This window comes from Branchiostoma floridae, chromosome 2 (assembly GCF_000003815.2).
Source record: "Branchiostoma floridae strain S238N-H82 chromosome 2, Bfl_VNyyK, whole genome shotgun sequence".
Classification (NCBI taxonomy): Eukaryota; Metazoa; Chordata; class Leptocardii; order Amphioxiformes; family Branchiostomatidae; genus Branchiostoma; species Branchiostoma floridae.
In genome coordinates, this window is record NC_049980.1 from 28,129,533 (window position 1) to 28,154,311 (window position 24,779).

General features: G+C 42.2%; 1 protein-coding gene across 4 annotated transcripts in view; it reads left to right on the forward strand.

The window, feature by feature from the left end:
* The window catches only part of LOC118409288 (AT-rich interactive domain-containing protein 3A-like), a 52,351-nt gene extending 29,501 nt beyond the window's left edge, over nucleotides 1–22,850 (forward strand). For 3 of the 4 annotated variants that reach the window (XM_035810180.1, XM_035810184.1, XM_035810181.1), the window contains 4 exons: nucleotides 16,161–16,360; nucleotides 17,054–17,227; nucleotides 18,686–18,871; nucleotides 19,364–22,850. In XM_035810180.1, the coding sequence (XP_035666073.1) occupies nucleotides 16,161–16,360; nucleotides 17,054–17,227; nucleotides 18,686–18,871; nucleotides 19,364–19,548 (745 nt within the window). In that variant the 3' untranslated portion in view covers nucleotides 19,549–22,850. The remainder of the gene's footprint in view (nucleotides 1–16,160; nucleotides 16,361–17,053; nucleotides 17,228–18,685; nucleotides 18,872–19,363) is intronic. The other variant, XM_035810183.1, reaches the window with a different exon arrangement.
* Nucleotides 22,851–24,779: the final 1,929 nt, after the last annotated feature.

Here is a 24,779-nt window from a genome sequence, read left to right on the forward strand (position 1 = left end):
GTCTCTATATATGACCTTTTGCCTGAGGTCTAATTGCAAGTTACATCATGTATCTGTTTGCAACAGTTCTACAGAAATATTTCTAACAACTCTTCTGTTTTCAAACTTAACTACAAGTTACAACTTGCTTATGTTAAAGTACAGAATCATTTTTCAAAGAGAGCCCAAATAGGAAAAAAAACCCAATTAAGTAATCATTGGTAGGAATCAACTGCTGAAAGATGGAGCATGGTATCAGTAGCACAGCTCTCTTCAAGATGTTCTATTTTTGGTAAAAAAATAAAAATGCAGTTATCTGGGTTTAAAAAAAGCAACTTTTCGTCCACATTCAATGGATCCAATCAGTACTAATTGTAACCACTTGGATTTTAGGCACTCACTCACTCACTCACTCACTCACTCACTCACTCACTCACTCACTCACTCACTCACTCACTCACTCACTCACTCACTCACTCACTCACTCACTCACTCACTCACACACACTCACTCACTCACTCACTCACACAAGCCCTAAGTTAAAATGAATTCAGTAGTTAAGTCAGTGCAGCTATAGAATTGAACTTTTGCTCATGTAGCCAGCAAGTTTCATCAAGTTGGGAATACATTTATGCCAAGATAAAACATTAGCGCCCACATTGTAAGCACATCCCAGATTCCATTAGTAACTGGCCAAAGAGCAAGAGTTTCCCATTCCACAACCTCCTGTGGTCATCTCATGTATTCCCCCGAGCTGAAAGTGAACTTAATGATCGACATGGCCCGGCTTAGCCTTTGTTATTATCAGATGGGGCCGTACCCCTCCCGCTGATGTAGCGATCTCCGGGCCGGGGCTAAGTGGCTACAGACGATCATGCCTCATCCGACCACGCGGAGCACTCCCCAGAGGGCCATGTTATCAAACCTACAGGCAGCATTCATTCACAGAATCAATTTTACCACCCTAATCTCCCGAGGTCATCGAGCATATATATTTGATATCCTGCTGCCAGTACAATTTCCTTTTACTCGGGGTGCCGTTGACTGGCAGACGAGGACGGCCATAAAGCGCAGGTATTTATCCATGCCGCTGCTCGGCTCAATGTTGCAATTGGGATTGGGATGATGGAATGTTGATTAAAAGGGGTCAGAAGGTGGTTGTAAGACAGGTGCTCTCCATTATTGTTGCCATCACCTTGGCCGTACATCACTACCCAGTCCACCTGCAACGTGCCTCGGCCTTTTGCGCTCATACGAATGTACCCCCACGTCCTTTGTCATTCAAGATGCACTCCCTCCACAAGCAAATAAAAAGGACCAAAGGCGCTTTGATGCCAGCTTTTTTTCGGATTCAATTAATTCCCATCATTGTGCGGGGCGAAGGCCGCACCTGTGCGCTGATCCCCTCTCCGTGCCCAACATCAAATGTTTGGTATCTCGCATCCAGACATGTTCGCCATGGCTTCGGCAAAGAAAACAAACATGACGCCAAGGCATGTCCATCTTTACACTTTTACACACTATTTCTTTTAAGCTATTATTAATTAACCATGAACGTGGCTGCCCGGGGGTTACGTATGCTCCCCTTTGAAGTTTGACATCAGTCCACAGACGTTTTAACATTTGATCTCCCTGCATGTGCTGGATCATGTTGGGAATGACGTGGGGAAGATTAAAAGTGTTTAAGGCAGTCAGACTTGACTAGGACATTATAAATCCCCCCATGTCACATATCACAATACCCCGGTTGTGCTGGCATTAAACACTGGCTGGGCCCTGTTCCCACCGAGTTTGAGTGCATCCAGTTAGCACCTCTCTAGGAAGTGCCCATCTCTAACCAGCATCTTACACGATAAGTCTCGCGGAGAGTAAACAGAATGCCTGCGCGTACGCAGGTGATGCACCGTGTACATTAGGCGAGCCATCCTCGATATTGGGAGAGATAAGTGGTGCAGGGAGAAGTATGAGAGGTGATTTAGGAATGTCTGGGAGTGGTGCTGCTTTAATTGCCTGAAATCAGATCTTATCGAGGCCGGAGAGTTACATTGTCTGGGCCAGTTTGGCCGTGGGCAGACATCGTGTAATCCGATTTACCGGAGTAAATATGTTTACACTCCTGCGTGGTTTTACACTCCGCGCTGACACGCACTTGGATGTCGTCTTAGACACAGCAGCATTGCTGGGCATTGTTGTCTGTCCATTTGTGTGTTTACTCCTGGGGTCCACTTACATGTCCCAACACAGAGCGCCCCACCACATCGGGCCACTCGATCCCCGAATGGGGAGGTAAAATCCACACCGCGATTTCGTAATATCAATCTGCCCCCAACTTCATAACGCGGCGCCATTCACGGCCACGGCCGGTTCAATGGCAGCGCCTCACAATGTGGGACAATGGGGGTCCAGATTGGGCTGATAATTCTGCTTATTTTACACCCCTGGCGGACAGACGGCCAGACAGAACCTCATCAATCTCGATCAGGCCTTTCATCAACAAACACATCTCACATCAGCGCAGGTAGCAGATGGTACTTCCCAGCCGGAGGAGCCGCGTCTCCGAAACCCAATCTGTGGGGGACCCTACCTGATTTATGCTTCATATCACGGCTCTGATTGCACGGTAATTGTGCTTTTAAGCCCCCTGCGTTCGGGCCAGTTCATGCCACGCTTGGCATCATTTTAGTTAGGGGAATCAGATGCATTTGCACTGATCAGCTAATAGCCGTAATCCAATATATTTGACCCGCCTGCCCCTGTTTCAGCACTTCTTTCAGCCTCTTGATTTCTATCAAAATATTCGGAGCTTGATGTCCTGGATGTGTGTTTGGGCCCTGCCAGACTTCAAAAGAGATCAGGGGCCGTTCTGCTACCTGAATTACTCATCAATTGAATTTTTTCGAGGGGCGAAAACACTGGGAATAATGCATGTAATGCGCGGCGTGAAACTCAATTCGCTTGGGGATTCAATGCATGTCTGCACCCAATAGCCCCGCTGATCCCACTTTCAATTGGTTTCCTTGCCCGTACATGGAGGACATACTTTAATACATGTACCCGGCGGATTCGGGGTAGGGCTAACCGAGCAGCACACAACTTAATGCAATGGTCCACACCAGCTCTAAATCCATTTTCCAGGCCATTACTGGCACAGCCGGCAGGAGTCAGGGTTAAGCATGGTGAAAACTTGGGGCTGGAGACTCGGCGAGACTCGGGGATTGACCTCTACATGCCGCTTACTGACATCGATAAGCAGCACTGTGGTGCTTTATATTGGGAAGAATAAGAGCAAATTAAAGCTTTTCCGGTGGCATTTTTTCATACTGACCAAATGTATATTCTGTTCAGGAAAGGATTTTTTTTACTCTACAGTCAGTCTAAAGCCACAGGAAACCCTCTATCAGGTCTTGCAAATATCAATATGTTATGAACAATTATACACTACTTCAATGTCAACTCTGTCACTTGCATATTGGGTATATTGAAAACTTGGAAGGAAAAGTTCAAGTTGACAGCTGTTAGTGAAAATTAATTTAATGGGCAAGATTGCTAGGCAACATTGCAAAGATATGTATGTATGATCCGATGTCTGCAGTAAAAGCAGATATTTAGCATGAAATATTTTATAACTGCTGGAACAACTCTAAAACAGCTACTGTCGCCCCTCATCAAACTTTTCTGAAGCGGCCCTGCCACGACGAGAGCTGTTTGACCCGGGTTGCCCTGCTCTGCATGCTTTTAGGTTTTACTCCAAACTGGTGACAGTCCCTGCTAAACCCAATTTGACAAACTTTCCTATAGCTTAAACTCCACAAACATTAACAGCCTTCATCCCACTTAAACAATATTTCTTGTTTGTACGTCTTCGGAGGGCGGCGGGGCCGTGCTTAAGGCTCCAAGTTCAGACGTCAGCGCTGGCAGATGTTTACATGCGGGAACGAACTTGGGACAAAGCCGGATTTCTGTATATAAAAAGGGCCTGATTAACTGATTTGAATCCATTAGGGCATTTTGGGATGGAGGATCCCGGGTTAAGAAGGTTAACCATTCTGCGTGCTGACAACAGCTGGTTTTGCTCCCCGGCAGAATCTGTTTTAGCAAAGTCCCCAGGATGAATTAAACAAACATGAAGGGTGGATTTTGATGGTGGGCTCCTCGAGCCTCCTCATGCAGGCCTGCAGTATGTCCATGCCTCCTGATTACACCACACCACTTTTTCTTTCAAACAAATAACTTTTACTTGCAACATGTAGTTGGCACGGGCATGCTCGCTGCCAACCCTATCCACCATTGTAGACACGTGCGTTTGTAATGCCAAAAGGTTAGATGTACCTCCACAGGGCAGGGATTGAAATTCATTTTGAGGAATACGAGGGGCGTGCAATTAGTAATGGTCCTGACCCATTTCCCATAGCAGGAGATTAATGAAACTTGGCACAGTTATTAGTCTTTCTCTTCATAGGAATCACGCAGAGTTATGCATTTCTCCCATCGTTTGATGCAGCTCTGGACACCGATTTTGTAGGACACCCCAGGTTGGTCCTCCAACTGATGCCTCATCAATGGCACAAGAGGGACGACCAGGTCTGGGAGCTGTTTCCACAGACTTCCAGCCACGTTTGAATTCAGGATGCCAGCGTTTTACAAGGTCATATGATGGGGCATCATCACCATAAGTTTCATTTATTTCATCAAAAGTCTTCTTTGGTGTGCGTCCTTTCAAATACAAAAACCGGATCACTGCGCGACACTCAACTGGTTCCATTTCACACCTGGTCCATTTCGCACCTGACTAAGTTCAAACACCAGTAAATCAGAAACCACAATTAGTTCAGAGCTGTCTTTTGCAACATAACCCATAGAGATATGAAGTATTACACATACAAAATTTCATTTAGATCAGACAACTGGAAGTGGGTCAGGACCATTACTTATTGCACGCCCCTCGTATGTGCACTAGTGCACCTAACCCAGAAATTGATAGGTGAAAACTTTGGGACGCACAACATAAGATAAAACATAATCAGTAAAACCAAACCTCGATATCATTTTTTATTACTGCCTGGCTCTTAAGAGCTTGAATCTGAAATTCTGTAAGTTAAAAGTTTGAAACATTCTGCAACAAAGGTTTTACTATTTTGGGGACTTAAATGTCAAGTCATGCTGTAAACTAGGGTATGATATTGTATGTGTAAATGTGTTATCCTCCAGAAATATATAGGTACACTGGTGTACCCACATTCGAAAAGTATGTGCACAGCTTCAAGTTTGGTTGCACAAAAGTGCAGTAATCTAAATGTACCCAGTTGCAGTATTTCCCTTAACAGGGAGAAGGTCAAAAGTATTCTATTGTGATATGTCACGTCAGTACATGATGTGTGCAACCTTTGCCATTAGTGTATTGTGAGCTAAACCACTGCAGCTTTTCACTTCATTTCCTGCATTGTTCCCATTATGATGTCTCCTGGACGGAAGGCCATTTTTTATGTTGTCATGGCAGATGCCCATAGTGTCTTGACCTGGCACAATTGAAATCAGTTTTCTGAGATTATGTCTGACGGACACAAGGCCATTTTTTGTTAAGGCAGATGCCCATACTATGTTGACCAACTGTGTCACAATTAAAGTAGTTTTCTGCTCCACATTATGACTGTGAACTTGATACAAAAACATACACAAAATGATTTTCCCATCTAGTTTGGATTGGAAGGTCCCATACCACAAAGCAAGCGATGAATTTTTGGTTGGCAATGACCGAGGAGGTATGACACTAGCTTTTGTGATTGTTTGTTTCTGTAGTTACTGGAACTTTTGTAACCCTGAATGTCTGATAAAGTATGGACATGGCCAATTCTTCAGTCACTTGACTGCTTAGTTGTATAACGTTAGCTGCTGCATTATCCCAAGTGTGGAATGTATAGACTTAATTTTCTAAAGTCCAAATTCATAAACATTGCCTTATGAGGAAATGGGTCTTTTATTTCCTAAGGGGATGTGCTTTGACCTTTGATGTTATCTCCATATCATTATATAGATCTTACTTGTAGGATAGACTTAATGTTCAAACAGGTATTTTCTTTCATTCTATTTTTACTAGAGGGGAATGCGTTTCTTCCTACATGTATAAGCATGTCCATAGTCCTTAATGATTTAGAAGTATTGTGTCTGATGAAACAAACATTGTCCAGCCCAGCTATTTAATGAAAGAATGATTCAAATCAGTAAGTCCTCACAGACACACCTACAAAATTGATCATCTAGCCTTCACAATGTAATCCCTCCACCACCACCCGTCCCGGTATTTTGCAGCATATGTCAAGCCTACCACGTTTTTTCAAGGCCACAATACGGCCTTGTTCAGTGTTGTATGCCAAGCGATTCGGAGTGGGAAATACTTGAGCCGGTCGTATTTAAGATATGCAAAGTGGAGAGGGAAAAGGGGACAGGTGAGCTTTAATTGATGTATGGTGTTCTGTGACCTTGAACAGGGGCACCACCCATTAGTAAACAGAGCCTTTGTGCCGTCAGGTGGGTTTGTCCAGGCTGGATGGGTCCCGTACATTGCAATCATAGCCAACATTCAGCGCCAACAATCACTCCCGCCCCGAGATATCCCACTTTGGACCAGATTCAACGTCTGTCCATTGTTAGTGTGCGTGTTTGGGTATGACATACTTGTGTACACATTGTCAGGTGTTTCTACCTGTGGTTATTGGCCCCTAAGGAAGGAATCTTGTTGATTGTCTGATATCTTGGCTCTACTGGTTTACAGTTACCGGTACTGTCCTTTTGGGGATTCAAAGATGTTTTCAACTATGACTTCTTTGCATCTTTGTCATACAATTTTCAGTATTGTTTTCATTTTGTCTGGAATTGAATTTATCCTTAGTATGAAAAGCGTATTAATGATTAAATATGTTTATATTGAATCTCACTTTTAACGGCTGATTTACAAGAGCCCGACATTCCCTACCAGCTGCCTTCAACAACAAACCCCAAGCCACTTTAACTTTTGCTGCTGCCTTTCATATCACCCAAATATTTCCGACATCGAAAATAAACTTTTGGGAGGAATCCATTGTGTCCCGCCCGTTCCAACAACACGCGGCCATTGTTGGCGCGAGATTCGGCATCCCGGCCCTGATACCATCTCCATTCCTCCAGGCTACCAGGCCAATCAGTGGCTCTTTTCATTGTCAAATTCTTGGTGCGAGTAATGGACTTGGCGACATTCTGACATATAAAGGGTCGTGGGAAAAGGTAAAGAAACAGGGATTATAAAGTTTGGAGTGTCCGAGAAAGTTTGGAGTCTGAGGACAGTGGAGTCCTGAAGACCTGTTGAAAGCTTTACTAACCAAGGTCACCATTTTAAGCCGTCCTGATCCTAGTTTTTGTCAGTTTGGACTTTTCAATAAAATCAGATTGGGGAAGGGATTGCCATTAACAAAAAGTAAATAAACAATGCAGACATTTACTTAGAAGCTAACATATGGCCTGTAAAAGCTTAAAAGGGTATGAAGGCAATTTTCCATCTATGTGTGACAGAAAAAAAATGTGCTTAAATGTTGAGAAAAAAGATATTACAACATTTGTTGTGTTGCTTATCCCTTTGGTATTCCCAAGAAAAATTACAGGTTAAGTATCACCCCACCTGAAAGAAGAAAACTTTCAACAAGGTTAACTTTTGATTCAAACAAAATTAACCAAATCAAGTCTTGTTCATTGCACAAGCTTGTCCTCAATGAAAACTCTTACACCTAACCATTTAGCTTGAATGTGTTTCTCTGTTGTATTTATTATGTATATAACAGAATATCAACAGTCAGAGACACAACATTCATCAGTATCCTGAATGACAACTAAGTGCTCACATGTAACCAGCCTCTTTGTCCATTGACTTATACAGGCCTGCTGTATGAAGGGACTGGCTATTGGAATTATAAATCCATCATATATTATCATTCATCCCATCTTGACATATTAGATTTGTGTTGAATCATGTGATATATTTTTCATGCGTCCATCACTTTCCACTGAGCTCTGTTTCGGTATCAAAATCACTTGTCCACAGCTTGCACAGACATTGACTGTTAACAACATCATAAATCCACACTTTGTAATACGATTGGGGTGTGCTTCTCATATGACATATTACATACGTATTTCATTATCATCAATGATAAATCTTTTATTTGTCCATCATTTCCGTTGAGCACTTAAATAATCAAAATCACAACTTCACAGACACTGACAATTGACAAAATCAAAAATCCACAATGTGCTAAAATGATTGGGTTATGCTTGCAATCAATTCTTGTATTACATTATGTGGTATATCTTTCATGTGTCCATCATTTTCCATTGCACACTATATGTATAATCAACATTGCTTGTCCACAACCTGCACAGACACTGACTATAAGTATAAGCCACTGGGACCCGCTGCTATGAACATGTTCTAGATGCTGAGAGGAGATGCTTCGCGTCATCAGCGCCCGTCTTAAGCCGGGGGGTTAGCGTTTGGTGAAGTTCGGGGCGAGAGATTTTGAGTAGGCAAATCAAGCCGCACTTGCAGGCCCTCATCTGGCATGGTGGCAGTGATAAGGTTAATTGTGTTTAGACAGACAATTTGGAAACTTCTGCCCGCACTTATCTCCCCCGACAAACTTTCCCAAATGATAGACTGCCTTATGGTCTTTTGATTGCCCAGCCAAAGTGCAATTGGCCAGCCTGCCCTGCCCTGATATGGGCGCATTAGGGAGGGTGATCAGAAGATAATGAAAGATGCAGACACCTGGCACCATAATCCATCATATAGCAGGCTCCCGGATCCCTGCAGATAGATAACGCCGCTTCATTTTCTTAGGATTCCCCCACTTTAACGTCGCCGACACCATATCTCATATCTGAAGGAGCAGTCTGGCCCTTTGCTTGATTTCCTTAATGTTGGCTGAACTTGTACCGCTCTACGGGCTTCTCGGGGCGAAGACGCGGCGTCTCGGACGGACTTCCCCCGAACGCTCGTCCCGGTAGCTCCTCCTAAATCTTCGTTTCTCGGACCCGTCTTTTTTGCGCCCCGTTGATCAGAAGCGAGGGCTGGCCTTTGATATCTGCACGGGCATCTAGACGCTGGGATTACCCACAATTTCCCTCGGATTTCAGGGCTGACAGGGACCACAAATCTTTCTCCTCCTCCTCCCTCACTCCTGCTAACCCACCCAAATAGATACCACTCAACACTGAGAACACTTCATCTAATGGTAGAACAGATGTACAAATATATATATATACACAGGTCCAAGCTACGTAAGATATCACTTGGCCTTTACCTAACGTATTGCTGTAAACCAACACTCTCCACTCGGCCTGCCCTCCCAACTACTTCCCCCTCTCTGCCTGGAGGCAGCTACAACAGACGAGGTCTGTACAGCTAATATCAACACCATCTCCCAGCATATTTGATAAGGAGCAATGATTTAATATAGGGTCATCGCTGGCGATGCAAAGACCATGCCTGATTTAATTTGGGGCTCGGAGCCATGTTCCATTTGACCACAGAGCCTCATGGCCTCCCATTGACGCAGGGCCGAGATAGGGGGAGATATATTGCCCCTTGGTAGGCACCTGTTGCGCCCGCTATTATTTCACACATCACATATAGACGGGATGCAGTAGCCTAGGGTGGGAGAGGGTTGGGGAGGAAACCTGAACATCTACTGCTGCTGGACGCTCACAGCAAATCAAGCCTTTTTTAATGAAAGTTTATTGCAAATTTTTGCCTGAAGGCTGATTGGAAACAAGAGGGTGATAGGAATGAGGATGTCATGTATAAATTGGATAGTGGTTACTCTATATTCAAGACTCTGGTATCGATGCTCTACTATGTCTGTAATGAGGTGAAATTAGTTTATGGCTTTACATTTTTTTTAAAGAACTCTTTTGATTGTAGACTGTATAATCACAGAATCAATAAGATATTCTAAAGATACATGTAGACACAACACAAAAGATAGGATGACAGGTGATAAAATTATACTTTTACTAATAACAAGGTTGGCAACACATCCTTCTGTTTCTTCCACGTTATTCAGTGTTATTTTCTTAGCTATACAATGTACTTCGCTGCATTTGTTTGATAAAGACCTCAAAATTCTGGAGGCATCAGAAGAATGTTGGGTGTTGCTGTGTTTTGTTTTATTTTGTTTCGTTTTGTTTTGTTGATGGAAAGCCAAGAATGTGTGTGGGATGGACAGTTTATGATAACTTAATTTTTGGAGCAGTGAAAAATGGTCAGGAGAAAATCTGTTCAGGCCATACATGGCCTTATATGGCCAGTATGATGGGTAGCCAGAATAATTGAATTGAGGCACGATTTACACAAGAAATAAACATCCCAGATTTTGTGTGTGACGTTTGTGTGCTTTTCTGGCAATCAGGTTAAGAGTCTTTAAAACTTTGCTGTATGAAGGGCCAGACCTACCCAATAAGAGGAACTTCAAGTTCACAATCCACATATTACATGTCTCACTTCACCAGCAAAGCATGAGAGCAAATGCTGGCAAAATTCTTCTCCTTTGAGAATTGTCCTGATACTCAGTACACTAGCATGCAGACTTTCTCCAGGACAGGCTTGCTTGGCCGTCATCCCTGGGGATTAAATTATGCTCATTGGGACAGAAAAAAACGTAACCTCATCTGTCTTGCAAATCTAATAAGCTTATATAAAAAGTAATGAAAATGTATTTTCTTAAGATTGAAGTGACAGATTTAACAACCCTCAAACAATGAGTGGATTATGGAAACAAACAGCCCTGAGTGGCATGCAGGTTTGGTGCCATCACAAAGAGGCTTTTTTCTGATTCTTAGGATGTTGTTGGAATGTGGTTAAGAGTCCTACAAATGTTCTCAGAATTACGTCCAAAGGATGTTATCATTCCTGGAAGACACAAAGACACAATAACCTTAAGGGAAAAGAAGAGCAGTCAAGTGTGTCATGAATTGTCGAGTCACAGATATTTTTCTTGCCCCTCAAGTGTTTTGTTGTAGATTTGTTGAATCTTTCTTGAAATTTCTTTGTATTTCTTTGTATTTTTTTGCCAATCAGTGATATGTACAGACAGAAAAAAATATATCATGGTTTGATACCACACATGATGAAACATAATTCTTTGGCCTTAAAATAGGTGAAAATATGTCTTGTTAACTGAAATGTATTGTGCAAATTATATTCATTTAGAAACTATGAGATATTCCCAATAGCTCAGAAAGCACATTCAAGAATTACACAACAGTTACTGTGAGTCAGGCAATTCTTTCTCCCTATCTACATTGTCCGGGTCAGTTCAGATCGGAATTCGATCAGATTGCGTGCCAGGTTCTCTCGATCACGGGTTCCCAGTGAAATTCAGAATGGCCAGGGGCATTTCCCACACACCCGATAGAATTTGTTACATGTAGAAATATATTGGCAACAAGTTGTCTACATAATGTAGCAAACCTTTACTGGACTGTACAATGCTATGTCTCAACAGTGACTCTTCAAATATGTGAGACTCAAGTAAAATGTTGCTTACTGGTAAGGATTTTTATTCTAAACTTCATAATCTAAAATAGTCCTGGAAAGTGCCCATGGTTTCCATAGCCAGTTTGTCATTCAAATATGTCTATTTGTCAGAAGTTGAACATTAATCTCGTTGTTGGTATTATGAGAGATTGTAGTTTTTCCCAGCGTCATCTTTTTGTGTTGTCCTGTTCAATTGATACCTTGAATTGTCTGAGAATCATGGCAATATTTGAACATGACCATAGGTTGGTTTGTAACAAGTCTACAATGTAGCATCATCATGGTATAGCAATAAGAAGTGTCAAGACTTTTGCAAGAGCTTCATCAGATGAAACTCAAATGTTTGTAAGTTTTCTTTTCACTTAAAAGTTGAAATCTGACCTCGATGTGTTAGCTACTACAAGGTTCTTTTTGCAGCAAAGCAAACTGAAATTAAATATGAATCAGTTCTCCTGTCTTCAACGTTGCACTTGTGTTGGACACCCTTTCTGATAAACCCTGATATGTGCTGAGATACTTGCACAGTCGTGGAGAGTCCCTCTTCCTTTCATTGTCGTGCCACAATAATACAGCCCCCCGAATCTTCTCTAACCTCCCCTATCTGATGCCAGCTGTACAACCGAGTCAACGAGGGGCAGGACTCGATTCTCGATGTTGATGAAGATTAGGACGGAGCAAACCGGACCATTACTCAAAAGTTATCGACTTAATAGCACTTGTAGGGCGGGAGCAGGCGCCAGTAACGTGCCACCTTACTTTGTATTCCAGATAAGATCCACACCCTGCATTAAGGCCCCATCAGTATTAAACTATTTACTCAGATTTAGCACTTTACCGTCCTTACAGAGGGAGATAGCCTTAATTGCGCTGCCGGATCAATACCTGTGTCTTATCAAAGTTGTCTTCCTTGTAAGTCGGGGAGTATCTGCGCTGATACCACGTAATTCCTGTGGCACCAACGGTTAAGTTTCTTTTGAAGTGATCCCCATTTGCCTCCTGATGCAGGCGGGAAATAGATTCGGGGGCTTGTACAACTTTGTCCTAATCCGCGGGGCCGTCGGCAGCGCTCGCGTCCGGAGGTGTTTGAAAGTCGTGATCAGGATATAATGGCCGACATTGGGCGGCCAGGCCAAGATTTAAGCTGCATTTGGCACAGCCGGTGGATAGTGCTTGCAAGGTTTAATGTTAACAGTGCGTACTTGGAACTTGATGTAGATGGAAATTTTACGTCTTGTCTGGAATGAATTCACATATTTGAAACAGAGATGCTTCCCTATGGATGGGTATTTCACATATAACACCAAGACATAAACTGCAGTCAAATGTGTACAAGAAAACTACTCAGGTGACCATTGGAATCCAGTCTATGTAGACAAGTGGGCACTATAGACAACTGCAAGATTCTTTAAGTTATTGTTAAATTTGTCAATAAGATTACAAAAATCAAGAATGTTTAATAATGCACAGTCTTGTAAATGGATGTGATTTAGTTTTATTATTAAAAGCTACCATATAATTGCTGAGTAATGTTTTAAATTCTCAAAGCTCTTCCTGCTGTTGGCTTGTATTGGTGGTAGAAAACAGTAAACAGAAAAGGTTGAAAACTACATGTAGGTAGTATGCCTAGTATGTAATTGACAGTTTTCTCCCAATGCCCCAAGAGTTGCAAAGTAGTCGTTGAAGAATCCATTTGCCTAGTAACTTTTTGCATGTGTTTCAATGGATATCACTACATCACTGTGCTTTTTTCCATGCTTGGTCCTATAATTCCTCATTGTAGTAGCTGGACTGTCCATTGTCCTTGACCATCATCCATCCAGTCTCAAAAAAAGTTCAGTTTCAGTCGAAGTTTTCCATGAGTCAGAGGCGGACCAAGGCAAGATGCATGGGCAGTTTATCGGAGCAGATCTATAGTTTTCAATTATGCATTGACTTTAGTAACTTGAAATTGCAATTAAAGCACTCGAGAGCCAGGCCTGGAAAAAAGTTAATGCACCGGCGGCGCTGCGTATCAGAGACACCCAATAACCATGATGAATTGGCAATAGACCTTGTCCCTTGATCAAGACCTCCCCCTTCCACACCGGCCTTCTTATTACCTCAAAAATATGATCCTAATGATGGGAAAAATTAATGTGGACCCCAAATATTCGGCGGAATTTATTGGATTAAATCGCCTCAAAAATTTCCAAATGAAGTCTTTTGACCCTTGCGGGAAGCGTTGGATCGCGCCGTGTCCGTAATTCGCCCGGTAATCTCGTAACTTGCATCATTAAGAACTTCTGGGATCTCAGCAAGTGGCCTTTATTAAATTGCATTAATAATAGGCGTGTAATTGTATTAAAAATTAATGGCGGAGTATACATAATTGAATTTGCCCTATTGGCCATTTGAGCAGTGTTTGTCCTGCCAAGTGGAGGGGAAACTGGGAAGACAAAGGGAGAAATGAACAGAAAGAACTACAAAACCTTTACATCTTACTCAAGGAGAGGCTTGAAATATAAGAAATGCTTCAAGAAGTCATTCGGGTCAACTGATCATTCTCAAGGTTTCTTGATTTGTTCGCGGTAACTTGTCTTAAAGTCGTCGGGGGTGTCAGCCGTGACCAGACTGTTAGCGATCGATATTGTCTATCATTGATCGTGAGAGGGTCCGCCCGCCCTGTACATGCACCTCCGCGGAAGCCCCATAAAATTCTATGTATAATTGATATTGCCTACCCCACCTTTAAGATGTTTTCCCACTTTCCTCAATGTCACCCCCAAAAAAACAGTTCCCACCTCAAGTTTGGAGCTGGACTTCATCGATTGTAATCCGAGTTCATTATCACTTGAGGTCCTGACTTTGTGGAGTCAGAGTGTTAACTCACAAATGGGATGATCGGAAAAACTTACCATATTTATAGCAGTTGTATGGCTTTGATTCTGCTTTCTTTTTGTGTTAAAGGATGTCAATAGAAATAGATATGTTATTCCCAAACCAGTTCTAAGTATTGATGGAGCATTGGGTTGAGCTGGTATTTACTTCTTTCTTTATATATAATACAGTCATTGATATCAAAAGGACTGCACTTATGTGTGGGAAAGGCAGTGACATTGGAAATAGCAATAATGCCTGTGGCCAAATACATGTACAGGAACAAACAGTTCTTAAAGTGAAAGATTTAGAAAGGGCACTCGTTTTTCGTCACGAGACGAAATAATTGAGGACATTCTGATTGTGTGTAGTCATTGCAGGTTACTGGGACTGTCCTGTATATCGTACACCCAGGCTTTTATGTCCTTCTAAGCGGCTATCATCAAATGATGACAAACGATGTGACAAACGTTCTGCATGAAAAAAAAACGCATCCCTAGAAGAAGAGTGAGAGCGCCATGTGTTTTGTGATCCCACACAACAGCTTGACATGAAATTGACAAATGACTCCTTTTTCATGTGATGTTCCATAAAACTTTTTCCAAGAAAATCAAAATAGTAGATAAAAGATCATGACCTAGAAAATAAGATCAAAAGAGTCCAGAGCTGGAAGAGAAATAATGGGAATAATAAAAGATGTTTGTGTCTGTAGAAACACTGGACAATGCTTGTATGCCCTTGAATGTGTTGTAGATAAAATGACAGCAGTTTCATGTAAAAAAAAATCTGAAAAGGAATTATTGTAGACCCAGGAGTGCCAAACCAGACAAGTTCATTGATGCTATTTTTCTGTGTTGGACAGCTGGGCCTCTTGGTACTTCTGTTGTGTATGGTATGATTGTGGGGGCGACTTTTTCAGCAAACATGTAATACGCAACAGATGACTCCATCTAACTTTGTTGTCTGACAAGTGGGGAATGAGACACATTTTATTGATGATGACATATGTTTTGTTGCAAGTGATTCATCAAAACTTAAAGGCTATATTCAGTGATACATGTTCTACTTAAGGTATGAATAAACGTGCAGAAAAGCAAGCATTATTGTCTTCAGGTGTATGTTACAAATTACCTTGAGATAATGTATGAACTTCACATATTCCATTTTCAGTGTTACCAGATGCAATTTTATGTATAGTGGACAGGGGGCAGTGCTGTCCATACATGACATTGTCTGCATGAATGTTGTTCCCTGAATTTTCATACACTAATAATACTGGCATGGTAGATTTCAGTGTCAAAGTAGTAATAATTAAGTATATTCAGACCTTACCTAGTGTTTTTACCAATTTCTAATGTTTCATTTTAAGGGATAAATTATCATTTTGCCGAGGTCTTGGTTGTGCAAGACAGCCTCCCTCCATCCCTCCTCATACTCTATTACTTTGTCTAGATTTTCAAAGGTGCAATATACATCTCTGTGCAGTTGTTGGACGTATGTTGTGTGTTTGGTAAAAATACACATTCTCAAACTTCACCATTTGCATCCCCTCCCCAGATACATGAAGTACGTATACCTCTATCCTTACGAATGTGAAATGAAGAAGTTGAGTTCCCTGCTCAAATACACGTTCTTAAACCTCATAATTTGCGTCCCCTCCCCAGATACATGAAGTACCTCTACCCTTACGAATGTGAAACAAAGGTGTTGAGTTCCCTGCTCAAATACACGTTCTCAAACCTCATCATTTGTATCCCCTCCCCAGATACATGAAGTACCTCTACCCTTACGAATGTGAAACGAAGAAGTTGAGTTCCCCGCTGGAGCTCCAGGCTGCGATTGACGGGAACCGGCGCGAGAGTCGGCGGGCCAGCTTCTCGTACCAGTACGGCTCGGCTCCCACCATGATCCCCCCGCAGACCAGACTGCTCGCCACGGGAAACGGGACGCCACACAGCGCCTCTGGTACATATTGTAATAGTAGTAGTAGTAGTTACTGTAGTAGTTCATTGTTAAAAACAAATTTCACAATTCTAAAATAAAAGCAGTCTTCCAGCCCAAGGAGCTGAATTGCACTGCTTGACAATCTTTTGCAAACTAAGGTAACAATAAAATGTTTTGACTGTTTTTGAAGATTAAAAAAAAATTATGAATTCAAGCTGTCTATCAATGCAGCATCTGGACCATTAAGAAAGGCGGTACATTTCAATGAATTCATACATTTTGCATGTCTATGTCAATTTAAGCAAACATAGTAAATCTACTACTCCAAGACTGCATCCTCCTAATGCCCGGTCCCCAACGGCATTGGCCTATGGGGCCCAGCTATCTAGATGCCACAAACCAGCTGTCAACCAATCAGAGAATAGGCTTTTCTTGGGCTTTTTGTTGTCGAAAGCTGTCTCGCAAAGGCCACTGGGAAGCTATCAGCCAACCATGTTACGTCTTACATAGCACTATCCTCCTACACCCGATCCCCAACGGCTGACTGCCCATATAAGGGTAAGCTCATTAATATTTATAAGCAGGGCGACGAGGAACAGAAAGTAACTGCGAGTAGGCCATGAGATAGCAGGGCCCCATAGGCTGAGTCAGCTAGCCGTTGCATGGGGACCGTGCGTAGGAGGCTGCAAGACTGTAACTTTATTTCTTCCTCAGATGACGAGGTAGCAGTGATCTCCCCGCACCACCACCATCACCTGGGCAGCCCCGTGTCCGCACTCGCCAGCCTGGCCAATCACACGTCAGCGCTGGAGCAGCTCAGAAGAGAAGCGCTCGCAGACGGGGAGCCCCAGGCCAAGAGACTGGCTGCCGCTATAGAGAGAGCAACAGGTGGGGATGGACAGAATTTTTTCTCCTTGTTATGTTTTTTCTCTCTAATTGTGTGTGTGTGGGGGGGGGGGGTATTAGTGGTTTGGCTCCTGGAATATCTGACTTGATGATGAAAGTTTCCAGTCGAAGAACCACAGGCTAAAAAACTGGTTGCAGCTATACTATAGAGAGAGCAACAGGTGGGGAGAACCAGGATTGTTTTTACCTTTTTTTCTTAATTTTGGGGGTTTGGGGAAACTGTTATTAAGGGTTTGACTGGGATAGCTGAGAAGATGTGAAAGTTGTGTTGGCAGACAGTGAACCACAGGCCAAGAGACTGGCGGCCGCTATAGAGAGAGCAACAGGTGGAGATGGACAGGATTTTTTCACCTTTTTTTCTTAATGTTAGGGTTTTGGGGACACTGTTACGAAGGGTTTGACTGGAATAGCACCTGGAATAACTGGAAAAATATGACTATGAGAGTTTGTACATGGTGAACCCCAGGCCAAGAGACTGGCAACTGCTATAGAGAGAGCAACAGGTGGGGAGAACCAGAATTATTTTATTAGTTTTTTTCTTAATTTTGGGGTCTGGGACCCTGATATTAAGGGAACAATGTTAATAGTTCAAATATTAATGGTTTGACTCCTGGAATTTATGAATGGATGGTGAAAGTTGGCAGTTGAAGAACCCCAGGCTAAGAGACTGGTAGTAACAGGTGGGGATATAGCAGCTATCTTTTCTCTTTGTTTTCTACCTTTTTGGGGAGATAGAAATGATCTTAAGGGTTAGTTAAAGAAATAAAAGCTTGCAGATAGGGGTCCCCAGGCCAGGCACTGGCAGCTGTAGTTGAGAGGGAAACATGTGGGAATGTACAGGCTGAGCCCCAGACTAGAGACTGGTGGCAGCCACTAGCAGGTGTCCCGGTGGTCTAGAAACAGTCCAAAACTTGATGACCATGCTAAGCTGTATTATCCAACTCATATTTCCCTCATGGCATTTCCTCTCCTCTAAATTACTTTGGGAGACTTCTCTCTTTGAAGTGATCCAAACATTTTATCACCAGACTGCTATGATTAACACTGGGTCTAGAGTTTATGCCACATGCTGTACATATTGCTGATGATAACAGTTATAAGAAATGACAATTTTACTCTTTGATCTCTTTCTGATATTTCCTCTGAATTTCTCTGTCATTTCTGTAATGCTAGTTCACCTTTTTTTGCAGGGTAACCTATATCCGCTGTACCTAAAAACAGGATATTTAGGGATATCATGTTGATGGACGGTGGTTTCAAATTGCATTTTTTTCTCAATATAATGCAGTTTGAGACCACCGTCTGTTGACTTGATATCCCTAAATGCCCTGTTTTAAGAACAACAGACATAGGTTACCCAGCAGATAAAGGTGAATTGGTGTTACCTGTCCTGGAAGAGTTTACTCGGCACTTCATCCCTCCACGTTGTAACCCCTACAGACTATATGTTTGCTGCAGAGAGAGCGGAGCAGCAGCAGCAGCAGCAGCAGCAACGCGAGCGGGTACAGCAGGAGCTGCAGCAGCGCGAACGGGAACAGCGCGAGCGGGAACAGCACCACCACCACCTCCAGCAGAGGATAGCTGTTCCACAGCTGCCCGCCGCCAACATCAAGATAGGCTCACTAGGTGGGTGGTCATTTGTTTTTATACATTTTAGGTGGGTGTTCAGTGTAGCTTGATGGGTGGGTCATTGGGTGGGTTGGTTTATTGGAAGCTGGGTTCTTGTGTGGGTTTGCAGCGGCCCGCCGCCAACATCAAGATAGGCTCACTAGGTGGGTGGTCGTTACTTTTTATAAATTACGTATGAAATGGTGCTGACATCCTGTGGAGAAACAGAACATGTACTGTTGATCACTGTCCTTGGTGCTGAACACACTGAAAATGTTTGTTGATTGTCATTTCAAAGTAAATACTGCATGTTGCATGTAGTGTTAAGCTGTCCTTGGTGCTGAACTCACCATTTACCTGTACTATATTCTGTACATTGTCTTTGGGAGTGGAAAATTGTTACCTGCACTTTCTTGTAAACAAAACTTCATAATTCTGCATACCAATAGCACTTCTCACTTGTTCCAGTCAAATGTAAGATTTGTTCTGATTCTGTTTTTTTTTTTGCAGATAATTCTGACAACAAGAGTCTGATACTGGACATGTCCAGCAGCAACGCCATCGGTGTGAGCATCGAGCTGAATGGTGTGCTGTACCAGGGCGTGCTGTACGCCAGAAATGCTGTCCCCACGCTGTCCCCGCACGAGCCGGGCCCGCAGAGCGCCGCCAGCATCCCCCGCTCCAACGCGGTGTGAGACCCACATCCGTGGGAGACCCCCTATACCTTGTACTGCCCCATCACTGTGCAGGCGGTGGCAGGGGTTTGTGTTCCTTACACAAGCTTGGGTAAAATGGATGTGGATATGATTCTTTGTAATCTGTATAGTTCAAAGAATAGATACTGTTTCTATAATTCTAGTATAAATGTATTTGCATTTTTGTTATTGGTAATATTTGATATTACAAAAGGATTTTTCATGTCAGCCTGTCCATAAATGCTTACAGTTGTACAGGAAAGAGACAATGTATGTTCAGTTCACTACATTACAATGAGTATACTAGTATGGTGATATCAAGAACAAAGAAGATTGATCCAAGTGTTTACATGTAATGTAAAATAGAAAAGAGCCCAACCTTTGCCACTTCCTGCACACTCATGCCAAAACCAAAGCAATCTCCAATGTACCTGACTCCACATCCTCCCTGTGTAGAGACAACTGGTGTCTGGGTAGACATGCCAATACAATTCCAGCTTAGTTTTTTCCCTATACTTTCCAAGAAGTTGATATCCAACATGAAATATTACTATATATAGATACACCGTACGTGTATATCCCAACTTTTTTAGATTAAGCTTTTTAGATAAAGTTTTTTGTCTAATGTAAAAGACCCACATTTTACCTGAACCATTTTGTTGTTTTCCATCTATGATTCATGAGTCAAGGAATTGTGCTGGCATGGCATTAACAATGTATTTTGTACCATTGAAACTGTACACAGTGTCCTCCAACTTGTAAATGTGACTCCTCAAGAAAAAAAAAAAGTGCTCTTCATACGACCCTGTGTTAGAGTCCTGGTGTAACTGTTAGCTGTATTGTACACTGTTCTACATTCCTGTTGTGTGAAGAAACATTCCATGCAGCTGTAGGCTAGGGTACAGGATTTCATGTATACAGTATCGGCTATTGGTCTTCAGCGTTGGTTAGAGACAGGAAGCTGGGCAAGGATTGTAGAGTGACTTTATGGTAAACCCTCATAAACACACACACTTTAACTCATGAACACTCACACAAACATACATACATTTGCACACATACATTGTACACGCACACACACATTAACACACAAACAGGCATCCTTTTTTTGCATTCAAATGCACACAAAAACACTTACATTGTTCTCACACACACATGCACATACACTACACATTCACATGTAGAAACAGACATGTAGATCATATATTATCTGTTTCAATGTCTTCCTGTTGCAACGACACTTGCATACATGTTTACTACATTCAGTGGGGAAGGTTGCTCAGCTAGGCCCCCTGCTGAAAGGAAGTGGTATTGCAAACCTGTACCAGCCTGCTGAAAAACTGTGATTTATATAATTACATGTTTGCTGTAGAAGATCTGTATGTGGTATCAAGTACATTTTATATACATATTTTGTTTCACATGTTAACCAGCACATGAGTTATTATTATTATTATCATTATTAGCATATCCTTAAAACTGTGATATATAATGTGTATACATTGTTTGATCATGTAATGATCATAGAATACTATATTGTCCTAGAGTTACTGTCCATGGCTTGCACATGAATGATAATGTGCACGTAAATGAGTGTTTTATCTGTTTAGTGGTGTATTTCCTTGTCCATTCGAAGGTTGATTGAATTCTTATGATTGACAATCATGTGATGAAATGTGTAGAGATGATGAAGAAATGTGTGTGGACACAATGATTCTGGGATAACTATGTGCAGTACAGGTGTTGGGAATAGATCTAGGCCAAGATTTTTTTTCTCCTCATTTCAATTTCCTTAAATACATGTCAAGTCAGGGAATAGCAGTTTTAGTCATCCTGAATTTTCTGATTTTTTTTCTCCGTTTTTACTTGCAGGATGTTTCTAACTGTTCACCAAATGCTGTTGCAGGTTCTGAGGCATTGGCATTTTCCATTGCTCATTGTTCTGAAATTCAGACTAGTGCAGTACACAGTACACAGTTCTATGTTGTGCTTTAATTGAAGTGATGAGAAAGTCATTCAAGTTCAAGTTCAAGATGTACCTCATCTGGAATTGTTTAGGAGCTCATGTCTCTTTAAAGTCTCAGAGTTTCTTTATATGGGGGCCAATTTTGAGGTCTGGCGCAAGTGTGCTATAAGATTGAGACTAAACGAATACCACTTCACTGAACCTGCCAGACACAAGCCGATAACAGTATTGTTTGAAGCTTAATCTGTGTACATGTGATGCTATTAGTTGGTACAAACTTTTTATGCTATTACTTGGTACAAACTACAATGTAGTTTCTGTACCTTTTCTGTTAGTTTGTAAATGGGAATGTCAAATTATGTATTACTATGCACGTTTAATGCACAGTTTGTTCCACTATTGTTGCAGGAAGATTTTGTAGTGTTTCCTTTTCTTGAAAACATAATTTTATAAATAACTACTCGTTCACACTGTTCTTTGTTTTTTGCCATGACAACATATAGACCCCATTGTTGTCCTTACTTGTAACATTACATATCTGAAAGACACGAAATTGCCCTGTTAACAGTCAAACCTGTCTGTAGTGACCAATAGAGGACAGTGTTCGCAGCATATGGATTCTCCTGTCGACTGGACAGATGAGCAGGCAGACAAGCATTTGCCGGTGGGTTCGGCAACCTGTTTGCCTGACCTGCACATGACTTTGACAGGTGGCCACTATAGACAGGGTTCATAATCTTAATTCAGTCTGGAAAAAAAATCCAAGGCCCACCAACTTATGCAGTTGTGGTCGCTAGAACAGGCTTGACTGTATAGTCTTGTAATTATAGCAAGTGTAACTGATATAGGTATGATATCCAAGCTGCTGCTTTCAGAATGTTTCTCTTTTTGCATACTTGCAATTCGTAGCGTTTTGTTGTACAGTGTGATCGGCCTTAAGAAGGTGTATTGTACATCTTTTTATAGTGTGAGAACTTCTCCCAAACCAGTTTTGTATATCATCCTACAGTAGTCCATGTTTTTTGTAGACAACAGGGAAAAAAGAAAGAAAAAAAGAATATACCTCAGAGGACATACGGAAGGTATTGAGTCTGCTATATAGCTAGAGGACTTTTTTGGCGCCGCCTCAGGAGCGGAGTGTTTTCTTGCTGTGCGTGTAGATAGGTCTGTGTAATTGTATCCAGGAGTGCAGCTTTGTAGATGGCCTGTGCGGGTCGGTGGGTAGCGTCCTGGTGCATTGTGGGAGCGGTATCTGTATATTTTGGTTACGGTAACAAGTGGAGTCCGAATCCATGTATTTTTACTCAATAAAACAGAGGAGGATATGTACCCAGAATCGTTTGACTGTCATTTGTGTGTTCATACACGGTCGCCTCTCTCCCCACATAAACCCCGTGCCACAGCTACTAGCGGTAGTGAAGTTTGCTGAAACACAAGATAGTGTACTTTACATTGAAAACTGTTCAGTTCAGAGCTGTCCTTGGTGCTGAACTATCTATCTGAGATATGGCTTAGTTTAAATTTGTTGCAAGTGTGAAAAAACCCTTTCAAATTGTAAGTAAATGTTCATTTCAAAGTTAGATACGAAAGTGCCTTTTTATAATAGATAAGGGGCAACATCACTAGTTAGATTCAAAGGTTGAAACATCTGACTTTTCATGTGATTAACCTATTAGCAGGTTGTTGCTTTTGGTGCATCAATCATGAATATTTCGCACACTGTCCCTCATCACTTACGAATAAAGCAATACTGAAAGCTAGAGGGACTGCAGTTCTGCGAGCAGTTGCTCGTTTGAGGGGACTTGAAGCCTTAGGCTCTTGTGTTGGAGACCCTCAGCTGGGGCTTAATCAAAACCTCGCACATTAAAAAAACCCACCACACATGTCGATAAGAGTAGGGGACTACCTCGGTATACTCTGGCAACATTCCTGGGAACATCATAGGCACGCGTTGTCTTCCATCGCTCAGTATGGTTTGGTACGAACATCCGAACACCATGGTATGTTGTAAAACTGTGTTTCAGCACCAAGGACAGGTCCAGTGCCGATGTAACGGTAACCAGAAAAATCACTCAAAGAACATATAACCCCACAGTTTCCTCCATATTTCACCATTTTTTTTTCTTTCAGGTTATTTATTCATTTATTGTTTATTCTCTCAGTTACCTGAAAAATATCCAAAACGCCAACCATTCAACGTTAACAAATATATATAGGAAAACAGAAAATAATTAAAACCTATCCATAACCTTCTAACAGTAATGCACGAAAGAAAACAGACGCTGGTAAAGGCACAAGACTCTCTGCGGATGGCAGTAGACATTTGTTATAAACGGGTGAAGCTAACCTGAAATAAAAGAAAGTTCGTTTTGAATAGGCCATGCACGCCCCCTACCAATACAATATTGAAGTACAAAAGGAATGCCCTTTCTATGAGCACCGTACCGAATGCAACATTGGTGATGGCAAATATATAGAAAAGATCATGCAAAGTAAGAACTATGTTGCAACTTCATCCGAAGAATATATGTCTTTATGATCTGCATTTTGAAACGAAACTGGTAGTGTCAGTGCAACATGGGAAAGCAAACTGATAGGAAATCTCTCTACTGCCCTTCGATGAGAAGTGGGGAAGATAAAGAATGAGCAAGAGGAGGGTTCACGGGAAACAACCAACCAGAAAATAAATAAAATGTCTGATGACGGTGGTAAAGAATTGGAGAAATATTATCTTTTCCATGTTGTCGACCTGCCACTATCGTTTTTTTTTCACGAAAAGACCGGAGCTCTGCCTTTCAGGTAATTATCAACAGCGTTACACGATCAACAAAAACCGCCATGTGAACAGCCATCCCAGCCGTAACTGGAGCCTGCCATGGAGGCTACCTATTGGTCACAGCGCGAGAGCACGGATATGGCGAAATGTTCCTCTTCGGACAGACATCGTGGTGAAATAAGGCTCCGTTGTGGATGCCTTATGGCCCGCACGCACCATTACCTCCGTCCGAGGCAATCGAACGGACGCCTGAGCGTGTGGGCGGGCATGATGGGCATACAGAGGGCGGCAGATATCACCGAGAGGTGCCGCCGTGAGGGGACTCGTGGCCTTCACATTTTATGGCGGGTGTTGACACATCTGATTACTGTAAATGTAGAAACTTTCGCGGTGGTTTAATGTTCGAGGTTTTCGCGGTGGCCGCTTCACCGCGAATTTCCGCGAACATTTTTCCATGGCAGTAAGAGACTACAGTGCATGTTGCTAGCG